Source organism: Lacerta agilis, chromosome Z (assembly GCF_009819535.1).
Source record: "Lacerta agilis isolate rLacAgi1 chromosome Z, rLacAgi1.pri, whole genome shotgun sequence".
Lineage (NCBI taxonomy): Eukaryota > Metazoa > Chordata > Lepidosauria > Squamata > Lacertidae > Lacerta > Lacerta agilis.
This window is the reverse complement of record NC_046331.1, coordinates 21201625-21226116: the sequence shown is the minus strand read 5'-3', so window position 1 is coordinate 21226116 and position 24492 is coordinate 21201625. Positions and strand designations below refer to the sequence as shown.

The following is a 24492-nucleotide window of genomic DNA, read 5'->3' as shown; positions in this document are numbered from 1 at the left end:
GACTGAACCAGTTATGCTACCCTAAATCTGCCTCTGCTATTGATATCAGTTAGGTGTCTTCACTGTACTTTTTTGGAAACCTGCTGAAAACATTTTCATTTAGGCAAGCCTACCCAGAAGTTTAGAAAGCTAAAGCAATTTTTAATCTGTTTTTAATATTTTGTTATTTTAACATTTCAGAAGTCTTAAATTGTGGCTATTTTTCTTATTGATAATTGTATTATCTTTTTTGCAACTTTGAGTTGCTGTTTTTAAGAAGCAGGAGGTGTATAAATTTTATGAAATAAAAATAATAATATTTGCCAAATACTTGATAACCTGCATTTGACATCTGCCATTGTTTGGATTTTGATATTGGATATGGCTTGCTATTTCTTCCAGAGACAAGGATACAGAACCTGGTTCTCAAAACAAGTCCCCAGAAGCTGCTGGTTGGAGACAACCTTAACCTGGAATGCAGAGCGGAGACATTTTTCAATGGACGCATTGAATTTGTATGGACAATTCCTGGAAGGACTGTGAGTAAATCACATCTGTCCCCGAATCAGGGACAGTTATATGTTCTGCTGAATGCAAAAGATTCCAGTCAGAAGTTTTGTTGTCTGCTAGCAATCTCTGGCCTCACTTACTCAAATAGTTTTTGAGCAAGCATTCAAATGCTCAGTATCCAGTCAAAGAAATTATGATGTCAGATATGTTGTTGGACTGCCATCATCTCTGACCACTGCCACTTTGGGGGAGCCCAACAGCATCTGCCTGCTTTCTAGCACCAGTTCAGAATTGCTAGGAATGCACAGAAATGTTTGGGTTGGCGGTAGTACATTTTGATGGGGAGAAAAATGATTATGGCTGCTCCACTGAACATCCTGAGTGAATTTAAAGGCATAACACATTCTGCATGTTTGCAGAGAGAGCTAATGTGCATAGGAATATAGGAAGCTGTCTTATATAATGTGAGACTATGAGGCCATCTTGCTCAGTATTGTCTACACTGACTGGCAGCATCTGTGAGGGTTTCAGACAGGTGTCTCTGTGAGGACCACCTGGAGCTGCTCTACCACTGAGCCAAGCTCTATGGAAGAATCCAGCATCGTGTCTAGGGATGGATAAATCTGCCTCAGTCCATTCTCTTCTGGTTCCATACATGGCTGTCTTAAAGTATGTCCTTTCTGTTCCCGTGTGCATTTTTTTTGGGGGGGGGGATAACTCTGTACAAATCCTTAAAAAAGAAAGGAAAAAAGCCATAACCCCGCCACCATGCACAAATGTGGGTAACTTATGAGGTGAATCTCTGTTTCCTTGTTTTAACACTGTAAAGCTTATTGGAGCAGCTTCAAAGCCCAGCACACCAGCTGCACAGCATGGAAAACATCTTTCAAAATGGTACAGGAAACAACTTATTGTGTAATTCTATGCACAACGGTTCATTCTACATACAAAAAAATGGCTGCTCCATTTTATAGTGATGGAGTTACATTGTATGTACAATGGCCCTTTGTGCATAGAATTATACAGAAAGTGGCATAAGGTCACTTCCTGTACCATTTTAACAAGCATGTTTACCTTGTGTGCTACAGGTACTGTATTTTGGAGCTGCTTCAAGCATCTTTACAATGTTAAAACAATAAAAAGGAGAACAGCCTCATATGTATGAGTAGTGAAACCGCCCTCATAGATAGCAGATTAAACCACAAATCTACAGTCCATTCTGATGAGTTGTTTGCTAAGATTGTGTTTTTAGTCAGGAGGGTGGGGAGGGTATGCAGAAAAATAAAGCCTGGATTAAAATCCCCTGACATACTAATTTTGTTACAGTCATTCCCATTCAGGGTTGTCTTAAGCATATGCGGCACCGGGGTGCAAAGATCCACCCGGTGGCCCCCCCTCCCCGGTTGCCCAGTCCCAGGCACGCAGGAGGGCGGAGCCAGCCGGCTGCCTCAGTGTTTCGCTGGCTCAGTCGCCCCCGAACTCGAGGCACAGAGCTGTCCGCAGCAGAAGAGCCCACTGCGGCACTCCGACTGATGAGTGGGCTCTTCCCTAGACTCAACTCTCGGGCCCCGGACTCTCAGCCTGGTGCCCCCGAGAGCCCAGTGCCCGGGTGCCCCACACCCCTAGCACCTGTGGGTAAGACAGTCCTGTTCCCTTTCCATCTTAGAGGATTTGGGTCACGGACAGCAAGACCTGGAGATACCACTGCCCTAAGGCTTCTGATGAGCAAATGGAGTAATGGTTCCACCACCCTTTCCCTCACTAGAGGCTTTTGAACACCTGACAGAAGATCTAGCATGGCTCATAGATGCCCTTTGGATGTGCTGCTCAGCCTTGCCAAATTTGCTCTGAGGTCTTCAGCACAGCAAAGGAGAGTTATGTTGTCATTGCACCACCTGGCTCCCACCATCAAGGCATCTCACACACAAAGGCACATGCTACGTCCACCTCTCATGCTATTTCAGACACAGGCCCCAAACCCATCAGAAAGTGGCAGGCCCTGTGTGTCCACTCAGGAGGTAATTCCCTCCCAAACTGTGGTTCTGGCCAGAATTTTGATTCTACCCCATCCTACATGGCAGTGCACCACCATCACTGGTAGTTAACTCTGTCATTGTTATAGGAATGGGGTGAACTAATATTGAGGGTCCAAATACCATTGCGACTGAATACCATTTTGCGATTAACTACCAATTTTTAATTTCAATAATCCATGTTCACTAAAATTCCATGAGGGTGGAGCTTGTAAAAGTCACATTTCAGAACCTGATTTATCCTTTTACATTGTTAGATTCATGGCTTTCTAAGGAGGAAACTTTTAGGAAATCTAACATTTGCCTTTGTAGTTCAATGTTCTTGACTGGATATGTGCTACTCTCTGTTTGAGCTGTTTGGAACTGGTCTCATAGCAGGTTTTTTTTCTGTCTCCACTCTGCTCCCTTTAGGAAACCAAGGTTGAAAATATATACGACCGAAGTGAGTCAGTCTATAAAGCTTCTTCTCATGTGGTCATCAAGAATGTTACAATGGAAAACAGAGGGTTGTATGTATGCAGAGGCATAATTGCCAATATAACACAATTAAAATCAGAGGCCAACATCACTGTATACAGTACGTATGATATCTATTTATCTATCTATCTATCTATACCGGTTAGAAAGTAGTAACTTCTTTTTGTGGAGGCAGAGTCCACCTGTCCACTCCAGCAATCAGTTTACAGCACTTCACAGACCCCCAACAGTATCATAATCAACATCACAAACATTCACTGACACATATATGCAGCCTAAAGTCAAGGAAATGATTTACCACTCGATATTTCTGATTGCATCAGCCGGCATTCAAGAAACTCCAGGGGTTTGTGTGACATCTTGTTACATTGACAGGCACCACACTTTTAAAAAAAGAATAGTACAGAAAGGGATATTTGCCCTTTGGAGATCTTTGTTTGGCTGTGCGTGAGCCTTTGATCTAAAGCAGTTGTTCCCAAACAGTATGTGTCATAAAAGAACTAATTATGTACTGTGAGAAATTCATTGATTCAACCGTTTAAAAGAGTACCCATCTGCAAAGAGAGCAGCTGAATGATGCATTCCAACAGCTGGCCTCCTTTGCTCAGGGTGGGCATTTTGAAAATATCTCTGCTGCCTAAATGTTGTTATTTCAAGTGTACACCACCTTCCATCAGAGAAAAAAAGTTTTCACAAAGCACGTATAAAGAACAAAATTAACAAACAGTATATAAAGCAATTAAAGCATCAAAATCCATAAAATAGGATTCCGTTCACCCAATACCCCCCACAAAATCCCACATCCAAGAACACACCTATACTTCAATCAAACTTGTTGTTGTTCAGTCGTTCAGTCGTGTCCGACTCTTCGTGACCCCATGGACCAGAGCACGCCAGGCACGCCTATCCTTCACTGCCTCTCGCAGTTTGGCCAAACTCATGTTAGTAGCTTCGAGAACACTGTCCAACCATCTCATCCTCTGTCGTCCCCTTCTCCTTGTGCCCTCCATCTTTCCCAACATCAGGGTCTTTTCTAGGGAGTCTTCTCTTCTCATGAGGTGGCCAAAGTACTGGAGCCTCAACTTCAGGATCTGTCCTTCTAGTGAGCACTCAGGGCTGATTTCTTTGAGAATGGATAGGTTTGATCTTCTTGCAGTCCATGGGACTCTCAAGAGTCTCCTCCAGCACCATAATTCAAAAGCATCAATTCTTCGGCGATCAGCCTTCTTGATGGTCCAGCTCTCACTTCCGTACAGTACTACTGGGAAGACCATAGCTTTAACTATACGGACCTTTGTCGGCAAGGTGATGTCTTTGCTTTTTAAGATGCTGTCTAGGTTTGTCATTGCTTTTCTCCCAAGAAGCAGGCGTCTTCTAATTTCGTGACTGCTGTCACCATCTGCAGTGATCATGGAACCCAAGAAAGTGAAATCTCTCACTGCCTCCATTTCTTCCCCTTCTATTTGCCAGGAGGTGATGGGACCAGTGGCCATGATCTTAGTTTTTTTGATGTTGAGCTTCAGACCATATCTTGCGCTTTCCTCTTTCACCCTCATTAAAAGGTTCTTTAATTCCTCCTCACTTTCTGCCATCAAGGTAGTATCATCAGCATATCTGAGGTTGTTGATATTTTTTCCGGCAATCTTAATTCCGGTTTGGGATTCATCCAGTCCAGCCTTTCGCATGATGAATTCTGCATATAAGTTAAATAAGCAGGGAGACAATATACAGCCTTGTCGTACTCCTTTCCCAATTTTGAACCAATCAGTTGTTCCATATCCAGTTCTAACTGTAGCTTCTTGTCCCCCATAGAGATTTCTCAGGAGACAAATGAGGTGATCCGGCACTCCCATTTCTTTAAGAACTTGCCATAGTTTGCTGTGGTCGACACAGTCAAATGCTTTTGCGTAGTCAATGAAGCAGAAGTAGATGTTTTTCTGGAACTCTCTAGCTTTCTCCATAATCCAGCGCATGTTTGCAATTTGGTCTCTGGTTCCTCTGCCCCTTCGAAATCCAGCTTGCACTTCTGGGAGTTCTCGGTCCACATACTGCTTAAGCCTGCCTTGTAGAATTTTAAGCATAACCTTGCTAGCATGTGAAATGAGTGCAATTGTGCGGTAGTTGGAGCATTCTTTGGCACTGCCCTTCTTTGGGATTGGGATGTAGACTGATCTTCTCCAATCCTCTGGCCACTGCTGAGTTTTCCAAACTTGTTGGCATATTGAGTGTAGCACCTTAACAGCATCATCTTTTAAAATTTTAAATAGTTCAGCTGGAATATCATCACTTCCACTGGCCTTGTTGTTAGCGAGGCTTTCTAAGGCCCATTTGACTTCACTCTCCAGGATGTCTGGCTCAAGGTCAGCAACCACATTACCTGGGGTGTATGAGATCTCCATATCTTTCTGGTATAATTCTTCTGTGTATTCTTGCCACCTCTTCTTGATGTCTTCTGCTTCTGTTAGGTCCTTTCCACTTTTGTCCTTAATTGTGGTAATCTTTGTACGAAATGTTCCTTTCATATCTCCAATTTTCTTGAACAAATCTCTGGTTTTTCCCATTCTGTTATTTTCCTCTATTTCTTTGCATTGCTCGTTTAGAAAGGCCCTCTTGTCTCTCCTTGCTATTCTTTGGAAATCTGCATTCAATTTCCTGTATCTTTCAAGATCTCCCTCGCATTTTGCTTGCCTTCTCTCCCCTGCTATTTGTAAGGCCTCCTTGGACAGCCACTGTGCTTTCTTGCATTTCTTTTTCATTGGGATGGTTTTCGTTGCTGTCTCCTGTATAATGTTACGAGCCTCCATCCACAGTTCTTCAGGTACTCTATCCACCAAATCTAAATCCTTGAACCTGTTCTTCACTTCAACTGTGTATTCATAAGGAATTTGATTTAGATTGTATCTTACTGGCCCAGTGGTTTTTCCTACTTTCTTCAGTTTAAGCTGGAATTTTGCTATAAGAAGCTGATGATCTGAGCCACAGTCAGCTCCAGGTCTTGTTTTTGCTGACTGTATAGAGCTTCTCCATCTTTGGCTGCAGAGAATATAATCAATCTGATTTCGATGTTGCCCATCTGGTGATGTCCATGTGTAGAGTCGTCTCTTGTGTTGTTGGAAAAGAGTGTTTGTGATGACCAGCTTGTTCTCTTGACAGAACTCTATTAGCCTTTGCCCTGCTTCATTTTGAACTCCAAGGCCAAACTTGCCAGTTGTTCCTTTTATCTCTTGACTCCCTACTTTAGCATTCCAATCCCCTATAATGAGAAGAACATCCTTCTTTGGTGTCATTTCTATAAGGTGTTGTAAGTCTTCATAGAATTGATCAATTTCAGTTTCTTCAGCACTGGTAGTTGGTGCATAAACTTGGATTACTGTGATGTTAAAAGGTCTGCCTTGGATTCGCATCGAGATCATTCTATCATTTTTGAAATTACATCCCAGTACAGCTTTCGCCACTCTTTTGTTGACTATGAGGGCCACTCCATTTCTTTTACGGGATTCCTGCCCACAGTAGTAGATATGATAGTCATCCGAACTGAATTCGCCCATTCCTGTCCATTTTAGTTCACTGATGCCTAGGATGTCAATGTTTATTCTTGCCATCTCACTTTTTACCACATCCAGCTTACCAAGGTTCATGGTTCTTACATTCCAGGTTCCTATGCAATACTTTTCTTTACAGCATTGGACTTTCCTTTCGCTTCCAGGCATATCCGCAACCAAGCGTCCTTTCGGCTTTGGCCCAGCCGCTTCATCAGCTCTGGATCTACTTGTACTTGTCCTCCGCTCTTCCCCAGTAGCATGTTGGACGCCTTCCGACCTGAGGGGCTCATCTTCCAGCGTCATATCTTTTATATGCCTGTTGTCTTTGTCCATGGAGTTTTCTTGGCAGGGATACTGGAGTGGGTTGCCAGTTCCTACTCCAGGTGGATCACGTTTGGTCCAAACTCTCTACTATGACCTGTCCATCTTGACCTGTCCATAGCTTCCCTGAGTAATTCAAGCCCCTTCGCCACGACAAGGCAGTGATCCATGAAGGGGTCAATCAAACTACACCTGTACATATTTTCCAGCTGTTGGGCTCACCCACAACTGCAAACCTGCTGTGCTTCATTATAATCAGCTACTGGTCGCAACAACCCCCTGGAAGCATATACAAATAGACAACCCCACAAAATTGGCAACCTAGCTACAAGACTAAAACCAGATCCAATCTAGGACCCCACCAACATCAATAAAAGCCTGACATCCTTCACCTAATCACTTGTTCACATTCATAGAGTTATCCTCTACAGCTGAGGATCTGTCTTTTCACCCTAGTAATCAAACACCAGTTTCCAGCTCCCACCTGCAAAGTGACCAGACTCTAACTATGGTACTTCCCAAACCATTTTATGCACTTACCTTGGAACAGCACCACACTAACGATGGGGGAGAAATTTGCTCTAGTTCACATTTATAGGCAAACCTAATTAATTCACACTTTCTGAAACAATATGGCAGTGTTGGCCAAACTTGGGTCTCCAGCTGTTTTTGGACTACAACTCCCACCATCCCTAGCTAACAGGCCAATGGTCAGGGAAGGTGGGAAGTCCAAAAACACCTGGAGACCCAAGTTTGGCCAACACTGCAATATGGGAACTGAAACACAGACAACCTTTGAAATCCACACTTCTTTGAATCTTGCAATGCAATTCTCCAGCCAAGTATTTTTTTTTAAAATGCATGTACTCAAGTAAGCTATGCATTTAAAAATGCATAATTAGTGAAAATAGTATATAAAATGCATTTTATAATGGGAAAATGCTTTGCAAAGAAACTGTTTGTTAGGCAAAATTGCTTGCAAACTCTGCAAATGCTGGTGAATTTCCACAAGGATTTGCTTTTTCAAAAAACTATTCCTAACGGATGTGGAAATGTGGAGAACTGAGCATTAGATGGGAAGAAATAATAACCCGAAATTGCTAGAGGCACCCATTCCCTGCACTACAATCCCTGCACTCAACTAAAACACAACCATGAGGGGAGGGGCCTCCATCCTTATAGTGCCCTGAAGCCACCATGGCTCTTTCTACTGCTCTGTGCATTGCAGTGGAAAACCCAGCACCCAGGAAGTCATAACACCACATCTTATGGCTACTGCCACCAAGTGATATTGAACATTGGAGCTGGTAAAAGCTCAACAGAAGGTGGGGAAGGCAGATGTTGTAAATTCCTCTCTCCAAATAGTTTGAGCATGTGTCCTTTAGGGATCAAAATCAACTGCAGGTTTAAATTTATTACAAAATGAAGCACATGTTTCAAATGGCAGCATCATTTCCTGTTCTTACTTTATGCTAACTTCTGGCTGGCCAGTCCACCTACTTGCTTTCTACTTGTGGGACTCTTGCATTCTGTTCCACAGCTTTTATTATCTGTTGCGTTGTTATTGTTTTGCAAAAAAAGCAAATTTGAGATTCATGCCTGCATTTTTTCTTGTTTATTTTAAGGGGAAGCTTTCATCAAAGTTTCCTTTAAGAAAATCAACCCCTATGAAGTTATCGAAGGGCAAAAGATGTTGAAATTGTCTTGGAAGGTTCAAGCTGTCCCCCGCCCTATAGTGACCTGGTAAGAACCAAGGAGGTGCTTTGAATTGACAGAAGGAAAATTCTGATGCAGGGGGTTGAGGAAAGCACAACAATCTAACAGCAGTTCTTTGCAGGTCTACTCAGGCTTGTCTGTGCTTAATTGTAGTGCTTAAATCTGTGCTGTGGTGTGTTTTATTTGGCATTTGGTATTCCCAATCCCTTGTTTGTTTTGAACCATTTTTGTGTACATTGCCCAGAAAACTTTAATTAAGGGGTTGCATAGAAGTCATTTTAATAAAGAATAAAAAGAATAAGTCTCAGTAACCCTATAATGGGATTGCCCTTGTTTCCCCTCTGTATTTCAATTGGTATCTTTCTTGTTGGGCATTATAGGTACAAGGATGGCAAGAAGCTGACCAATTCGAACAGTGACTGCTATGAACTAGATCCAGTGAAGTACAGGCTTATCATAAGGGACGTGAAACCAAAGCATGCTGGGAATTACACCATAACCCTGAGCAACACTAAGCATAATCTCCATGAACAACACACTGTCGAGCTGGATGTATTAGGTAAGCAACTATTAGACCTAAATAACTAACCAGCTTATTCCTCTGTTTCTGGTTTCCAGGGCAAAGAAGTATGGCAAGCAGTTTTGTTTTTTTGTCAAATGCTTTTTATAATTGACGTACAAACATGTGGCGTATATCCAAGGAGCTGCCTGCTCCTGCTGCAATAGCTGTTATTACTATCATTATTTCAGTATACTAAATGACACAGAGCTCGTGTGCTGTAGTGGTTAGAGTGCTGGACTTAGGACTCCATGCACAGTTGCCTTTGACCCAACACTGTCCCCTGGGGAAACCCTCAGTTTAGCGCTAAAACGGAACAATTGGCAATTGGGTTTTCCGAATTAGAGCTACAGAGCAAGTTTTCCAGGGCAAAGCAGCGGTGCATAGCCGAAACTTCTCAGGCCCATGCCTACGAAGTATGGGGCAAGTAGAAAACTGCTTGGACTCATGCTGTCTAGGCATGGGATAAGCGGAAGTGTGGACTGGAAAGGTCCAGGTTCAAATTCCAGTAAAGCTCACTAGGTGGCCTTGGGCCAATTCCCACACTCTCTGTCTCACCTACCTCACAGGGTTGCTGTGAAGATAAGATGGGGATGGGGTGAACCATATATGCTGTCTTGAGCTCCTTGAAGGACAGGCAGAATATATGTACAAGGGGATGAAGCATTGACAAGTGGGACAATGTGGCCCTATAGGTCTCTCTATCTGGCCCTCAAGATTTCCCAGGCCCACTGCTTACTGCTCCTGCTCCTGAGTGCTTTTGCCAGGCTGAAAGGTGTCTTTGAACTTTTATGGTGCCTCTTGCTTGCCTAGACAGAGAGGTGTGCGGATTTCTAAAGCTCTGACTTTTGCATGGCTGGAATAAAAATAAATAAAGAGTTGTATCTGTTTCCCCAGCCACTTTTGCTTCTCCCCCCTCCCCCGGCTCGCAGTTTCTGGAAGGCTGCCCATGAGGCAGTGTGGTTGTCAAACTGAAAAAGGTTCCCACCGCTTCTGCCATAGCATGCCAAATACAGACACCAGTGTATAGCCCAGTATCCAGGAAATATCTGATAGATTTTGGGAAAAGATGGTTTTGGGAATTTGGGTGAGCTAATTCATTTGGACACCACTGCATGGCTTTTAATGTTGGGGTAGCGTTTTTGAAATTGTTTTATATCACTTCAATAATTCAGTAACTAGAAAAGCGACTAACACATTGACAAATAAATTCATTACACAAGAAAGTCAGGGTCTGCTATGTCCATTATTTTGAGCTTCTGTTTTAATTCAGCATCTCATAGGGCTGGGGGCCTTATTTGCAGGTGTGTTGCAGTGCTTGTATTTCTGCTGCCAAAGTTTTTTCCATCAAAGTTTTTCAGGGCAAGAAATCCCGTTTGATTTTGATATATCAACATTTTGTATCATGGCTTTGTTTAGTGTTGGTTGGATGGCATGTGGATTATGGCTAACGGGTTTTTTTGTATGTGTACAAATGCTGTTGTGTGCAAGGCAGAATTATTTTCTAGTTAAAGAATTGACTGTCCGTAACTAGGGATGCAAACACAAATCAGTTGGCATGAAATTCACAGGCAGTTGACAAAAGGGTTTCTTGTGTGCTGGCTACAATCCATTCAATTCATCTCCGTTAATGCTTTTGCAAGCTTTTTGTATTTGTATTTGTTTACGATTTCATGCCCAAGTGCTCTCTGTTGTTCTTTTGTCATGCATCAACATGGTGGTATGAATTAAACTGGGATCATTATTGCAATTATTGTAAATATGTTGCTTATCGCAGCCATTCCAGCTCAAAGAATGCTGATAATTCATATACTGAGAAAGTATTTCTCCACGTAGAGGGCAGGAGAGAAATAAACAACAGGTGCTTCATAAGTTTTAGCAACAGATTGCTCCTCCAAAAAAGATGATATGACAAGGAATATCTGGTGTTGATTTATTTTCCCTGTGATGTGACTTACAGTAATCGTAATAGAAATAAAAAGAATAGCAATATGACTATTCTTGTTATGAATGCGGACGCATTCCTCCCCTCCCCCTAAACAGTTTTGTTGGGGATAAACTAACCGTGATGTAAACACATATGTGACTATTGCAACACGAGGCTCACAGAATCTTCCTGCCCTGCTGCTGTATAATGTTTGCTAGAACTGACTACCGGTAATTTCCTGACATCATGATGTTCCAAATTCTTGAAACTCCTCTCTACTTTACACTGACCACTACAACATATAGTGACATCCTCCAGTTGTAGAAGTGGGTCAAAGAAGGAGCTTTAAGAGGAGTAACAATATTCCTTGCCCACCTTTCACCACAAGGTCCTAGGACGTGTTACAGCAATATAAAAATGCAATATTAAAAGCAGTTCTAAAAGTTTACAATCAGACAAATAGGGTGGCTCCTTATGTGTGTGTTTGTGCATTAGGCGAAATTGCACACAAACAGTATATTAGGAAAAATTTAAACTAAAATGCTGGTGGTTTTTCATGAGAACTTTTTAAAAGATAAATTAATTGCACAGTGATGTGGAAATGTAGAGAACGGAACTTAAGGTTGGAAAAATGAGATGCTGAGGGAGACTGAAATCGACATATTTCCTGCCCCCTGTGTGCACCTAGCATGCAGTGCTTCCATATTTATGTAGTATGGAAGCTGGGGTAACCTACGGATCTCCAGATGTTGCTCAATAGCAGTTGTAAACACTCCTTGCCATTGGTCATGCTGTCTGGGACTTATGGGAGTTGTAGTCCAAAATATCTGGAAGTGTGGTCTGCATCATTATTGGTGGATCCTTTAAGTACTTGTAAGTCCTCTCAGATGTGGCTTTTAGTGTCACTACAACATTTTGACATGGCAAACCTTGGAGAAAATTTATGCATCACTTGATTGTAAAAAAAATGCTCAAAGCGGTTTACAAAAAAAAAGATGAAAAAGTACATAAAAAGTACAAGTATGCATGCATACTTAATTTCATTTGTATGCTACCTTTCCATAGTTCAAACCATGCACAAGGCAGCCTACAACATTGAAAAAAATACATAATTACAAACATAACAAAAGTAGTCATAAACAATAAATAAAACATCAAAAGTACACAACCAGATTAAACTATTTCCACATAAATCTCAAGAAGATCTGAAATAAAGGCACAGAATTAATACTGATAAAGGCAACAATAACCCCACCCCAATAATTTTACAAGCATAATTTAAAACATACAAAAAGTTTAAACCACAATAGAACAGGCTAAAAACAAATTAAAACTCATACAAACTTGGAAATTTATGGGCAGGCCTGTCTAAATAAGAATGTCTTCAGGTGCTGAAAAGAACGTATTGCACAATTTACCATCTAATGAAGGGGTTTCTTGAATGATCCTAGACAACATGAGGTACTTAATCACATAGCCTATAGTTAAACTATTCAGTTCAGTCCCACAGCATATAGTGCTGGCCACTTTCGGTTGCTAGATTTCTGATCAGCGCCCTATCCCTAAAAAAGAAAAACGGACTTCCGTGCGGCTCGGATAACCCTTTTAAATTATGATCCACGATGCAATTATGCGATACCATAATCATGTCCTGTACATATTTCTGAACAGAGGGAATGTTTTATCTCGCAAATTCACTGTATTGTACTGTACTGCATCTTCCCAAGTCTTTGGATGTTTTAAAGCTGGAAGTTTTAAGTGTATTTATATGTTGTCTTGAGAATTTGTTGTATGATGGGCCAATGGCCGTAATAATAAATATAATATATAATATAGTGCTGGCTACCAACTTGGATGACTTTAGAAGAATAGTAGACAAATTCATGGAAGAGAGGGTTATTGAGGACTACTTTTACTATAATGGATATGTTTTATTCAGTGCTATTTTTCTAGAAAAAAGAGGTGCTGGAACTCACTTGTTCTCTTATAATGGCAAATATCTAGATGTTGCCACATCTCTCAGCCTTACGATTGTTAGTTCCTAGCTTGTCAGTAGTAATAAATAACCATTGGCCCTACAGACACTCTGATTTTGCATTTTATATTTTATATATTGTTTGATCCACAGTAATAAGCACTTGATGGATTGTTATAATAATGGAGGGGGCGTTGTTTGCATATATGAGGAGAAACAGCCAAAGTTTTGTGTGGACTTTTACAAAAATATAAAAGAAGTTACAAGTTTATATGGAAATGAGGCAAACTGGACTTGCAGTTGGAATGTGAGAAACTGAGTAAACCAGAATTGATAGATTCACTGATCTGTAAATGTAAGAGTTGTTGCAAAGTCCGTTCCCCCTTAAACTTCCTGTATAAAGACACATGTTGTGGCCCCATGCTTGGGCCACCCATGTTTCTAACCCTCTCTACAGACAGATGGAATTTAATCTGGCATGAGGAATATAACCCTCTTGCTTGCTTTGCATGTAGGTCTCTTTGAGTCTCCCGGAGGCCGCTGGACCCCCTTTTTATATATATAAACCCATTCTTCCTTTATATGTTTGCATATCAAGAGCTGTCCAAGAAGCTGGTGGGTTGCTGTGTTTTTGTTTTGTTGGATTAAATTCTTGTAGAGAGCCAAAGTTTCAGGCAGCAAATGTCATGAAATATTAGAGAAGAGGGGAGAGAGTGAACAAAAGGGAATCTTAACAAACAGCTGGCAACTATACATACTAGTGAGCCAAGAATGGAAAGGGGGGGGGACATGGGAGAAAATGGTTACTCCAGACTTGAGTACAAAGCAAAGGTGGGTGGGGGAGGATTAAAAACTACTTATGGTCTGGTAAGGGTATTTTTAATTCTCACCCTAGAACAAATAAACAGAATATTCTGGGTCTTCTCCAAGGCTTTGTGGAACGGCAGCATTTCAGTTGAAGCTAGCTGTATATTATTCTCAGTTTGTAAAACAATTGGAAACTTTGTTGAGCCATTTTACAAAATGGAACAAACAGACTGCAGCCATCTTACTGTCTTCTCTGCTCTGCAGCAGAGGACTTGTAATAAAAATTGGCAGATATTTGTGATACCTTCACTCATCAGTCAGAAAACATCCTTTTGAAGAGTTGCAAAAAGCAACCCAATAAACTTTCGGATTTGACTTCAAAATTTAAGTTTCAATTTTGTGGTGGGTGGGTGGGTGTTGATATTTCAGCCACTAAATCCAAATTATAAAATCTGAATATTCAGCAGAATTTGATGTTTCTTAAAAAGTTGTTAATATGTTTATTTAGGAAACTTCTATAATGTTTTTCACTTTTACAACAAATTATCAAATTGGTTTACATCTATTGCATTATATTTATATGTAAACCCATTTGATAAAATGAAACCAGTGATTGAAACCATACAGTGCAATGCAACGCACCTGCTATTTAAAATTGGAAGAAAGCCCCGATTAGTTAGTGTTACTGCATCTGATGAAGCAGACAATGCAAGTTTTTGCAATACCAGGTGTAGGTTTTTTTAAAAGATGCTTCTGTGTGCAATTACTGGCAGCAGCTCTCCAAGGGTTTCGGACAAGGAATAAGAGCATAAGAAGGGTCTGCTGGATCAGGCCAATGGCTCATCTCGTCCAGCGTCCTCTTTTCACAGTGGTCAACCAGAAGCCCATTCTGGGAAACCAGCAAGAAAGACCCAGGAGCAAGAGTACTCTCCACTCCTTCAGTTTCCAGAAACTGGTATTCAAAAGCATTTCTGCCTCTGACTGGAGGCAGAGCATAGCCTCCATCATGGCTAGTAGCCATTGATGGCCTTATCTTCCATGAATTTATCCAATCCTCTTTTAAGGCCATAGAGTTTTGTGGCGTAAAACCAATAAATTTGAAAGGTATAAAACAAGGGAGGGGAAAAACACCCTTCCTTGATTCTTCTATAAAGTGGAGCACTGGGGAAATTCTTTTGTTATTCAGGTCAGCTTTTACACCTTTCATCAAAGCACACCTGAAGCCCTTTAACACTTTACCCCAAAGACAAGGGTAACACTTGACATTGCATGTTTAGTATGTTTGAAGAGTGTGAATTTGCAATTGACAAACTCCAAAGGTTTAATCTATCCTTAGTTGTGGCAAGAGGGTGGCTTGGGAGGGAGGAATGTGCAAGGAGAGGCAGCTGTTGTATTTTGAAAGGCTGGTAACACCCACACATATTCCTCTGCCTTTAACAAAAATTTAACATGCAGACATTGGCTAGTAATGCTTTTCACAGCTTGGAGAAAAAGATGATCACCGGCTGTTTCCTGCTGCTCGCACTGCTGTTAGAGCAAGGGTGGAAATCCTCCAGATGTTGCTGGACTACAGCTCCCACCATCCATGACCATTGGCCATGCTGAGTCCAACAACAGCTGGAGAGCCACAGGTTTCCACTATTGCATTAGAGGCACAGCAACTGTGGTTTTTCTCTTATTCAGCTGAGCTTCTAGAATAGTTTACAAAACCAAGACAAAATACAAAAAGGTAATTGAAATGCTGGAATAAGGAGGGCTGTATCTTAGCAGCAGGTCCCTGGACAGACCCCAGACTGGTACCTTGAAGAGCGGTTGCCAGTCAAATTGGACAGCCCACCTAGTACTGAGCTAAGTGGACCAACAGTGTAAAGCAGCATCCTTTGTTCCTGTTTAAATAACAGGCGAAGCTAAAATACCTTTGCCTAGTGCCAGAAATATAACAGTGTTGGTGCCAGGTGTCGATCACTCCTTACACATTGCCCCCTTCTGAAAAAAGAGGAACTGTATCATTGTGTTCAGAAACACACTTCTGGTTAATCACTTGGCAAGTCTATTACCCCGCTGCATCACTGGAGTTCTTTGTCTGGCTAGAGTTGTAACGCTAGCAGGGTACCCTGCAAGAGACACCTGCAGACTCAGTAAGCCTGAGCTGACGCTATTCTGTGATTTGGCAGATGGAGCTAGGAAATGTGGGAGTGGAGGAAGAAGTTGTTGGATGTCTTTGATGATGGAATAATTTTCCATACCCCCCGATACTCCTCCTCCTTTCCTTCAACTCCCTTCATGCTCTGCCCACTGCTCAGCAGCCTTGTTATCATTTCACACAGCATGAAAATATGCACAGAGGGCCTGTCTACACATGCATGACTGTCAGCTGAACTTTTCATCACTTCTTTATTCATCATTTGGTGATTTGCACACAAACAGGCAAACTGATTCCATTTTATGTGAGTTGAGGCCCATCTGCAGTTTTTGACCTGTGATCGTCGGTTCGCACATGTAATCTTGCCCACCTCCCAGTGCTGCTGTCATCAGGCAGTGGGCATGCATCTGTAAACCACCATCAGATTTTTGATAGCATGGCACACATGTTAACTGGAAATTAATTACAGCAATAAACCCTTTGCTACAAAAGTGCCTAACAGTCATACTTACTTGCTGAAAAGGAGATGGAACAGTTTTCTACTTTCGTCAAAGTTATCAACAGACTATTGTCAAAACAGTTTTGGCATTTGCTATCCTACCTTGCCGACAAAGGTCCGTATAGTTAAAGCTATGGTTTTCACAGTAGTAATGTACGGAAGTGAGAGCTGGACCATCAAGAAGGCTGATCGCCGAAGAATTGATGCCTTTGAATTATGGTGCTGGAGGAGATTCTTGAGAGTCCCATGGACTGCAAGAAGATCAAACCTATCCATTCTCAAAGAAATCAGCCCTGAGTGCTCACTAGAAGGACAGATCCTGAAGTTGAGGCTCCAGTACTTTGGCCACCTCATGAGAAGAGAAGACTCCCTAGAAAAGACCCTGATGTTGGGAAAGATGGAGGGCACAAGGAGAAGGGGACGACAGAGGATGAGATGGTTGGACAGTGTTCTCGAAGCTACTAACATGAGTTTGGCCAAACTGCGAGAGGCAGTGAAGGATAGGCGTGCCTGGCGTGCTCTGGTCCATGGGGTCACAAAGAGTCGGACACGACTGAACGACTAAACAACAACAACAACATCCTAGCTTGGATTTGGGGGTCATGGGCTGAAATGAACGTTGCCAGAGAACTGGTTGCACCTCTGTATGCTTGGTGCTTCATTCCTCCAACATGCTAAATCCATACATTTGCTATTTGTGGCAATGTGTTTCTTCTGTGCCTGAAAATGTTGGTACACCCATTCACCTTGCATTAGCTTTTGGCAGGGGGTTGGACTGGATAGCCCTTGTGGTCTCTTCCAACTCTATGATTCTACTTAGTAAGCTCTGAATTCACACCAGATGGATGTGGTAGGTTGTATCTCACCACCACCACCACCACACTTTTAAAGAAATATTCTTTTTGTAAAAGCAGCTTCATTTCACAGTCCTTGTCTTATTAAATTTGTGTTGGAGATGCATGATTTTTAAAGTGCAACTCAAGTTATTTTTAGATCTTGGAATTCGTTAAAAATGGGCCGTTGCTACACATCAGCCACAGCAAGGAGATACTAAAGAATCCATTTTGCTTATATACACAGAGGAAGCTGCCTTATATTGAGTCAGACCATTGGTCTATCTAGCTGAACACCAGCTGGCAGCAACCTCCGTGTATTTCATATAGATAGATAGATAGATAGATAGATAGATAGATAGATAGATAGAATTTTATTGGGATTTTGATAATTTTATACATATGAAACATAACCATTTCAAACATTAAAATTAAAAAGGTTCTTTTGAACCTTTGGACCTCCTTCCCTCCCTCCATGGGTTCCATGTTTAAGTTAAAATTTGCTGCATCTTTTATCATTATACATCTATTATATGACCACCATTACCATAAATAATTCCACATTGCAAGTGTCATTACATCCCTGCCAAAGATTTTAACTGTTTACAACGGTCTTTTAAATAAATTACAAATTTTTTCCAGTCTTTAGAAAATAATTGATCTTCGGATCTTCCCCGTCAGTTTCACCATCTCCGCATACTCCATCAGTTCCATCTGCCATTCTTCTTTTGTTGGCATTTCTCCTTCCCTCCATCTCTGGGCTAGTAGCATTCTAGCCCTTATGTATTTCAGGCAGGGGTCTTCCCAACCCTACCTGGAGACACCAGGGACAACTCAGCATCAATAACACTGAGCTAGGCGGACCCAATGTCTGACCAGGTATAAGGCAGCTTTCTATGTTCCTGTGTTCCACCCATCAAAATTCCAAAGAAATTCTAAAACTGAACTGAGGAGGCAGAAAAATGGAAGTATCTTTCTCAGAAATGGGGTGTGTGTGTGTCATATTTCAGCAAAGCAATAATTTCATTCAGTAGCTTTAAAAATGTTGCTGCCATGGTAACCTCTTATCAGTTTATGATTGACTCCTAATATAGTAATCACATCCCTCTAGCATACAACAAAACAGAATTATATATGCCTCCCACAAGGGACTTCCTTAAATCACTCATTCTCATACTATTATTTATCTCTGCCTCATAATTAATGTGCCCCTCATAATTGTTATATGCATGTGCACAACCCACCATTGTTGCTGTTTTATAAAAAATTAAAATGTTTCCAATAGTCCCATTTTTCATTTTAAAGTCAATAATTACTCATTTGTTTCCCAGAAATTATTGTTTTATTCAATGAATCATTTTGCTTCACTATCAGGGTTGTAGTACTATTTAATAACAAAATGCATATAAAATTATTCTGGAAATAAAGGGGTTTCTGAATCATGCTATTCATTATATTAATTAACCCTAAAGGGGGGTTTACTTACTAAAAACAGATAATTGAATTGTTGTTCTATTGATTCTTTCAGAGAGAGAGAAAACAGGAATATCATGTTCGTTTGCTTTGATTTTGCCAAATCCCTAATCACAAGTTTAAAAGGTTACCCCCTGAAATATAAATGAATTATTTTAATATAGAGGGATTTGGGGTCCCGACTTCCGGTGGAGCTGCGGCCATCGTTAGGAGCGTGGAATAGCCCCTCAGGGAATTCCGAGCGTAAATTCTGAAATACAAACAAATGCTTTCTTTTCTTTCTAGAAAGTCCCAAGCAATCAAGGCCCAGACAATCTCAGGATATTGAGGCAAGGATAGGGAACTGCAGTCCCAGAGCCTTCTGCCCTGAGGCAACAGCCTCACCTTGCCTCATGCGCAGATAGGCACTGCATTCACCCCACAGGCTGGAGGTTCTGCACCCCAGTTCTAACTGGAGATGCACACTATGTTGTTCACAGCTTTGGGGGGCTTGGGCTAAAAAATGGCATATAAATAAGCCATACAATACCATATAGAAAGGCCTTGGAGGTTTGCAGGTGGCTACCAAGGCAAAGGGACGCGGATGGTGCTGTGGGTTAAACTACAGAGCCTAGGACTTGCTGATCAGAAGGTCGGCGGTTCGAATCCCCATGACGGCGTGAGCTCTCATTGCTTGGTCCCTGCTCCTGCCAATCTAACAGTTCGAAAGCACATCAAAGTGCAAGTAGATAAATAGGTACCGCTCTGGTGGGAAGGTAAACGGCATTACCGTGCGCTGCTCTGCTTTGCCAGAAGCAGCTTAATCATGCTGGCCACATGACCTGGAATCTGTACGCCAGCTCCCTTGGCCAATAAAGCAAGGTGAGCGCTGCAACCCCAGAGTCATCCATGACTGGACGAAGGCAATGAGGTTCCCCATTCTAGGCCTTAGAAACGAGGGCTCCTAGGCACAGATAGAGAGGGCTGAAACCACAGGATCAAACTGATTATCTCTGTAATATGAGAGCAGAGCTCAACGTTGGAGGAAATTGTCAGGCAGGGGTGGGAAATGAATGTGGAAGGCAACAGCTTGTATTTACATATTTAGGGGCCTGCTTGACAAGATGAGAGAAAAAAACTGTTGAAAACGAAAAAGTTTAATTTGTGGACCATTCCGCAGGTTGTCGAAAGGGCTGAAAGTACAGCAGCTGCCCCCAATTGGACAGAGGTGCTCTAACTGTGGGTTTAAAAGGGATACATCTGTTCGATTTCCTGTTATGATTCACAAATCAAGTGAGATGCCTTGGGATAGGGGGAAAACATCCATGCACAATGAGAGGTGACTTTTTTCACCTTGAACTCAGAACCATTTCTTTTTTCTGGGATCAGAGAGCCTTCAGTTCAGCCTCTTTTGTTTTTATTTCTTTGTTTTTTTTAAATAGAAGGAGGAAGAAAAAAGAAGTAGGAAAAAAGAAGGAGGAAGAAAAAAGAAGTAATATTTTTTTATTTTGAGTTCTTTCTGAGGAAACTAAAATTAGAGGAGACTAAGTCTCCTGGTGTTTCTTGTGATGAGCACTCATAGGAACATGCTGTGCTTTGTTCATAGGTAGTTTATGGTGTCTGAGACTAATCCTGTGTTATGTATATGTTGGTGGGAATTCAGTGGAGACAATGGAGGGGAGTGACATTGCATACAATTCTGCATTTGTGTGGAACGACGCAGGTCTCATTTTAAAAAGTACACACAGAAAGACAGGAAGCTGTCTACGACTGTACTACCTTGAACACACCCAATCTCATCTGATCTCTGAAGCTAAGCAGAGTCAGGCCTGGTTAGTACCTGGATGGGAGAAAGACAGGAAGCTGCCTCATACCATTGCTTTACCTAATTCAGTATAGCTAATACTGAGGGGGAGCAGCTTTCTAGGTCTCTGGAGTTTCAGGCGGGGAACAATCCCAGCCCTACCTGGAGATGCCAGGGATTGAACCTGGGTCCTTCTGCATGCAAAGCAGATGTTCTACCACTGAGCGATGGCCTTTCCCCCAACACCCTGCCAGCTTCCTTCTTTTCACCTGATTCCATGTTTATACCAAGATAACAGAGCTTGGGGAAATGTGATCAATCACTGCATTTCCTCAACTAAACTACTTGAGGGGGCGTGAAACATTTCTTTCCTGAGACTCAACATTTAAATAAATTTGTGGGTGCCAGCACAGTATTGTGATCTGCTCCTGCTAACTAGATATTGGGCAGAGGAGTGGGATATAATTTTAGTGAATCAAATGTCCTAGAACCTCTGGTGTACAACATCCTGATTTTGGGGGGGGGGTGGACTATCGGGCCATTCCATTGTCACGGGTGGGACACTTGGACCATGTTTTTTGGTATTCACACATGTGTAACAATGTAAATATACATAAAAATTAACAACCAAAATTTAAACTATGTTCTTAATAAGATACAGAACATTTTACTAATGTTTTATTATTTTTATGGATATTTTTGACAATTTTATTGAATGTTAAAAGTGTTGTCACGGGTGGGACAAAAAAAGGACATGGAGCTTGAGATAAGTTTGATTTATGGAAAAACTCTGTGAGTTGGGAGGTGACTCAATGATAAACTCAGCATATCTGTTTAAATCAATGTTTATTGGTTACAACTATGCAATCAGGAATTAAGTTTAAGAAATATATCATAAATGAAAGACAAATTTCAGCAAGACAAAAACATTCAGAGTGCCTGGGGCCTGGCCAGTGAGGTGTGTCATGGGCTTCTCGGGCCAGTTTGTAGTTTCTGGACACTCTCTATGGGAGAACGCATGATTTGTAAAGTTCTTTCCATCAATCTATTTCTTCTGCTTAACTGCAGCTTTCTGGAGAAAATAATCCTTTGACAAATTTGCTTTTTCTTTGCAGAGAGACCCAGGATTTATGAAAAGGAGACAGATTTTTCTAAAATGGAGCTGGTCACAAAAGGAGGAGAGCAGAGCCTCCAGTGCACATCAAGTGGGAACCCTCTGCCCACCATACATTGGGAATGGGAGCCATGCAGTCATGAAGACAACCTGTAAGTTGTCACTGTAATGTGCTGATCTGAATCAATAACTATTTGTCCACAAGTCATTTCCCTTACTGTCAACATAGGGCTCTGCCCTGAAGATGCCAGAAGACTGTGATATATGAAACATTATTCACTAAAGTCCTGGAGAGAGCGCTAATGCTTGCTCTGATGCAACTAGAGGTTGCAGGACATTAGTTTTTTGAAGGTGTTCCTTCAACTCTTAAGCTGTGGAAGAAAATTGGTAAAGACTGTGTGTGTTAAAAACATAAGAACACAAGAAATGCGCTGCTCAGGCATCCATCTAGTCTGGCACCTGGCTTCCCCCACCAATCAGCCAGATATGACAGGCAAGCCAACAGGACCCTACACCACTGCACAAGCACCCTTACAGGTGGACAGATCTTTCTGTTTTCTTTCCTAGTCAGTTTCACATGTGGTGGTCCATAGGTTTGTTTTAATCTGTTTTCTGGAAAACAGATTAAAATACACAGTTAACTTTAACACATTTCCACCTAGCATAAGAGCATCAGAAGTGCCCTGCTGAATCAGGCCAAAGGCCATCTGGCCCAGCATTTTATTCTCACAGCCAACTAGATGCCTGTTGGAAGCCTGCTAGCAACATCAACTCTGGTATTCAGAGACATACTGCCTCCTAAAATAGGCAATTTTGTATGCGTTTCCTTCCGAAGTATGCATCTTTTTGGCATACATTTTTTGAGCCCAGGACTGTGTTGCAACATTCTGAATAGTTTGCAATACAACGGAGAGCTGCGTTGTGATCTGTGCATTAGTCTCTGGAATACAAGTCAAGTCAGTTCACATAACAAAATTCCCCATCACCTCTAGCAATACTTCCCTATGGTTTGCATGCAGCATCTGAAATGTGGTATATTGCTTCTGGGCATGGAAGTTCAATTTTTTATCATGGCTAGTAGACACTCTCTTTCATGGATTTGTCTGAAATACTATCATTATTACTCGCATCGTCATCATCGTCTTGAGATAGTTAACTTTTACCAACTGGAAGTTAAGGATAGGATAGAAAAGGAAGCGGCACCTCCAGATCTGTCTGCATTTGATAATCACAGTCAATAGTGTTTCCACCTACACACATTTTCCGCAGCTTGGTGACATAAGAAAACTCCAGCTCTGAGCATCATCTGAGAAACCAAAATTGACAGATTTGGCCATTCATATTGGCCAATGTGTTTTTGCACAGGATCTATTTCCATCCATCTCCACCTCCATTCCAAAATTTAAATGACCCCTCTTCCACGCATGCTCTTCCAGTTCCAGGATCCTCTACTTCCTTCCACTTGGAGGGAGGGACTGAGCGGCTGACTGCACCCAAGATAAAGAACCGTGCACTGAAGATAAGTCACCTAGTAAGGACAGGCTTCACCTCCTTCCCCAGGAATCTTCATTGAGCTCTTAAGCTCCACTCCTTGAACCTCAGGATTTTTGCAAACCCTTACACTCTGACAGAACTGAAGATCAGTGAACATAAAACTATGAAGTTGATCTCAGTTTTGTAGCCTTGAAATAAGCTCCTCAATTGCCAAATTAACTCCAAAGGGATAAGACTCCCCCCCCCAAAAAAATAAACAGCTACAAAAAAACACCCCACTGTGAAGTTTTGAAGTTTTCAGAGATTCCAACTGCAACAGCTGTTCAGAAGCAAATAAATAGGCCCCTGCAGAATGTCTGTTGTAGGGTCTTCAGGCCAGAACAGAAACCAAGCTGGTTTTGTAGATTCTGACAGTCCAAGATGAGATGTTAAGGGGGAAAGAACAAATGGGCAAAACAACAGAAGTCCAATGATATTTTGATGGGTTTTATTAGGCAGGTGAGGAGATATAATTAACTATATTTTATCCCCCGACAGAGCCACATGTGTGGGTTAACAGACAGGGGAAAAAATCAACTTACTGCTTGAGTTTAAAAATGTGGGGGCTGATCAGAGTTTAAATTCCATCTTAAGCAGGTTAAGTGAAAGCAAAGGAATTAGGTTTATCAAGGAAGCAGGCTACAGACTGAAAAGTAAGTTTAAAACATATATTTTACTTACAGTCAAGCAATTGTCCTTAGCAGCAACAGCATTAAAAGTAAATGCAGGTTAAATACTTGTGTTTACAGCAAAAACAGCTTCTGCTTCTGGCAGGTTCCTGATGCTGGAGTGTTTAGAGGCACGTCCTTCTTCATGGCTGATTGAAGAGAAAGAGAGAGATAGAAGGCACCAGAAATACCGTATTTGCTTGAGTCTAATGCACCATCGAATCTAATACGCACCACAAATTCCAGAACCTTGAAACCAAAAAAAGTATTTGCTGGTGAATGGAAATGTGCCAGCAAATCTAATGCGCACCTTAATTTTCGCAACATAATTTGGCCAAAAATGGTGAGCATTAGATTCAAGTAAATATGGTATTTCTTTTGCTTCTTCCCTCCCAGGAGTGGAGAGTAACTGACTGAATATTCTCTACCAGTTGTGCTTCTATTGTCTGAGTCTGCCTATTGGCAGTTCAGCTCTATGGTCTTAATCCTTTCACATGCCAACTAGCAAGCAAATGCATTGTTAGATTTGACTGCATGTATCCCACAGTTTTGAACACCGATATGATCACAGTGTTCTACATGTCTGTTAGTGACAGAACT

The 24492-nt window shown here is 41.6% G+C and overlaps 1 protein-coding gene across 2 annotated transcripts in view; it reads left to right on the top strand.

Moving 5' to 3' along the window:
- The window catches only part of LOC117039832 (vascular endothelial growth factor receptor kdr-like), a 190464-nt gene that overhangs the window by 81876 nt on the left and 84096 nt on the right, over positions 1-24492 (top strand). For both annotated transcript variants that reach the window (XM_033137080.1, XM_033137079.1), the window contains exons 6-10: positions 382-518; positions 2934-3099; positions 8488-8605; positions 8959-9137; positions 21693-21843. In XM_033137080.1, the coding sequence (XP_032992971.1) occupies positions 382-518; positions 2934-3099; positions 8488-8605; positions 8959-9137; positions 21693-21843 (751 nt within the window). The remainder of the gene's footprint in view (positions 1-381; positions 519-2933; positions 3100-8487; positions 8606-8958; positions 9138-21692; positions 21844-24492) is intronic.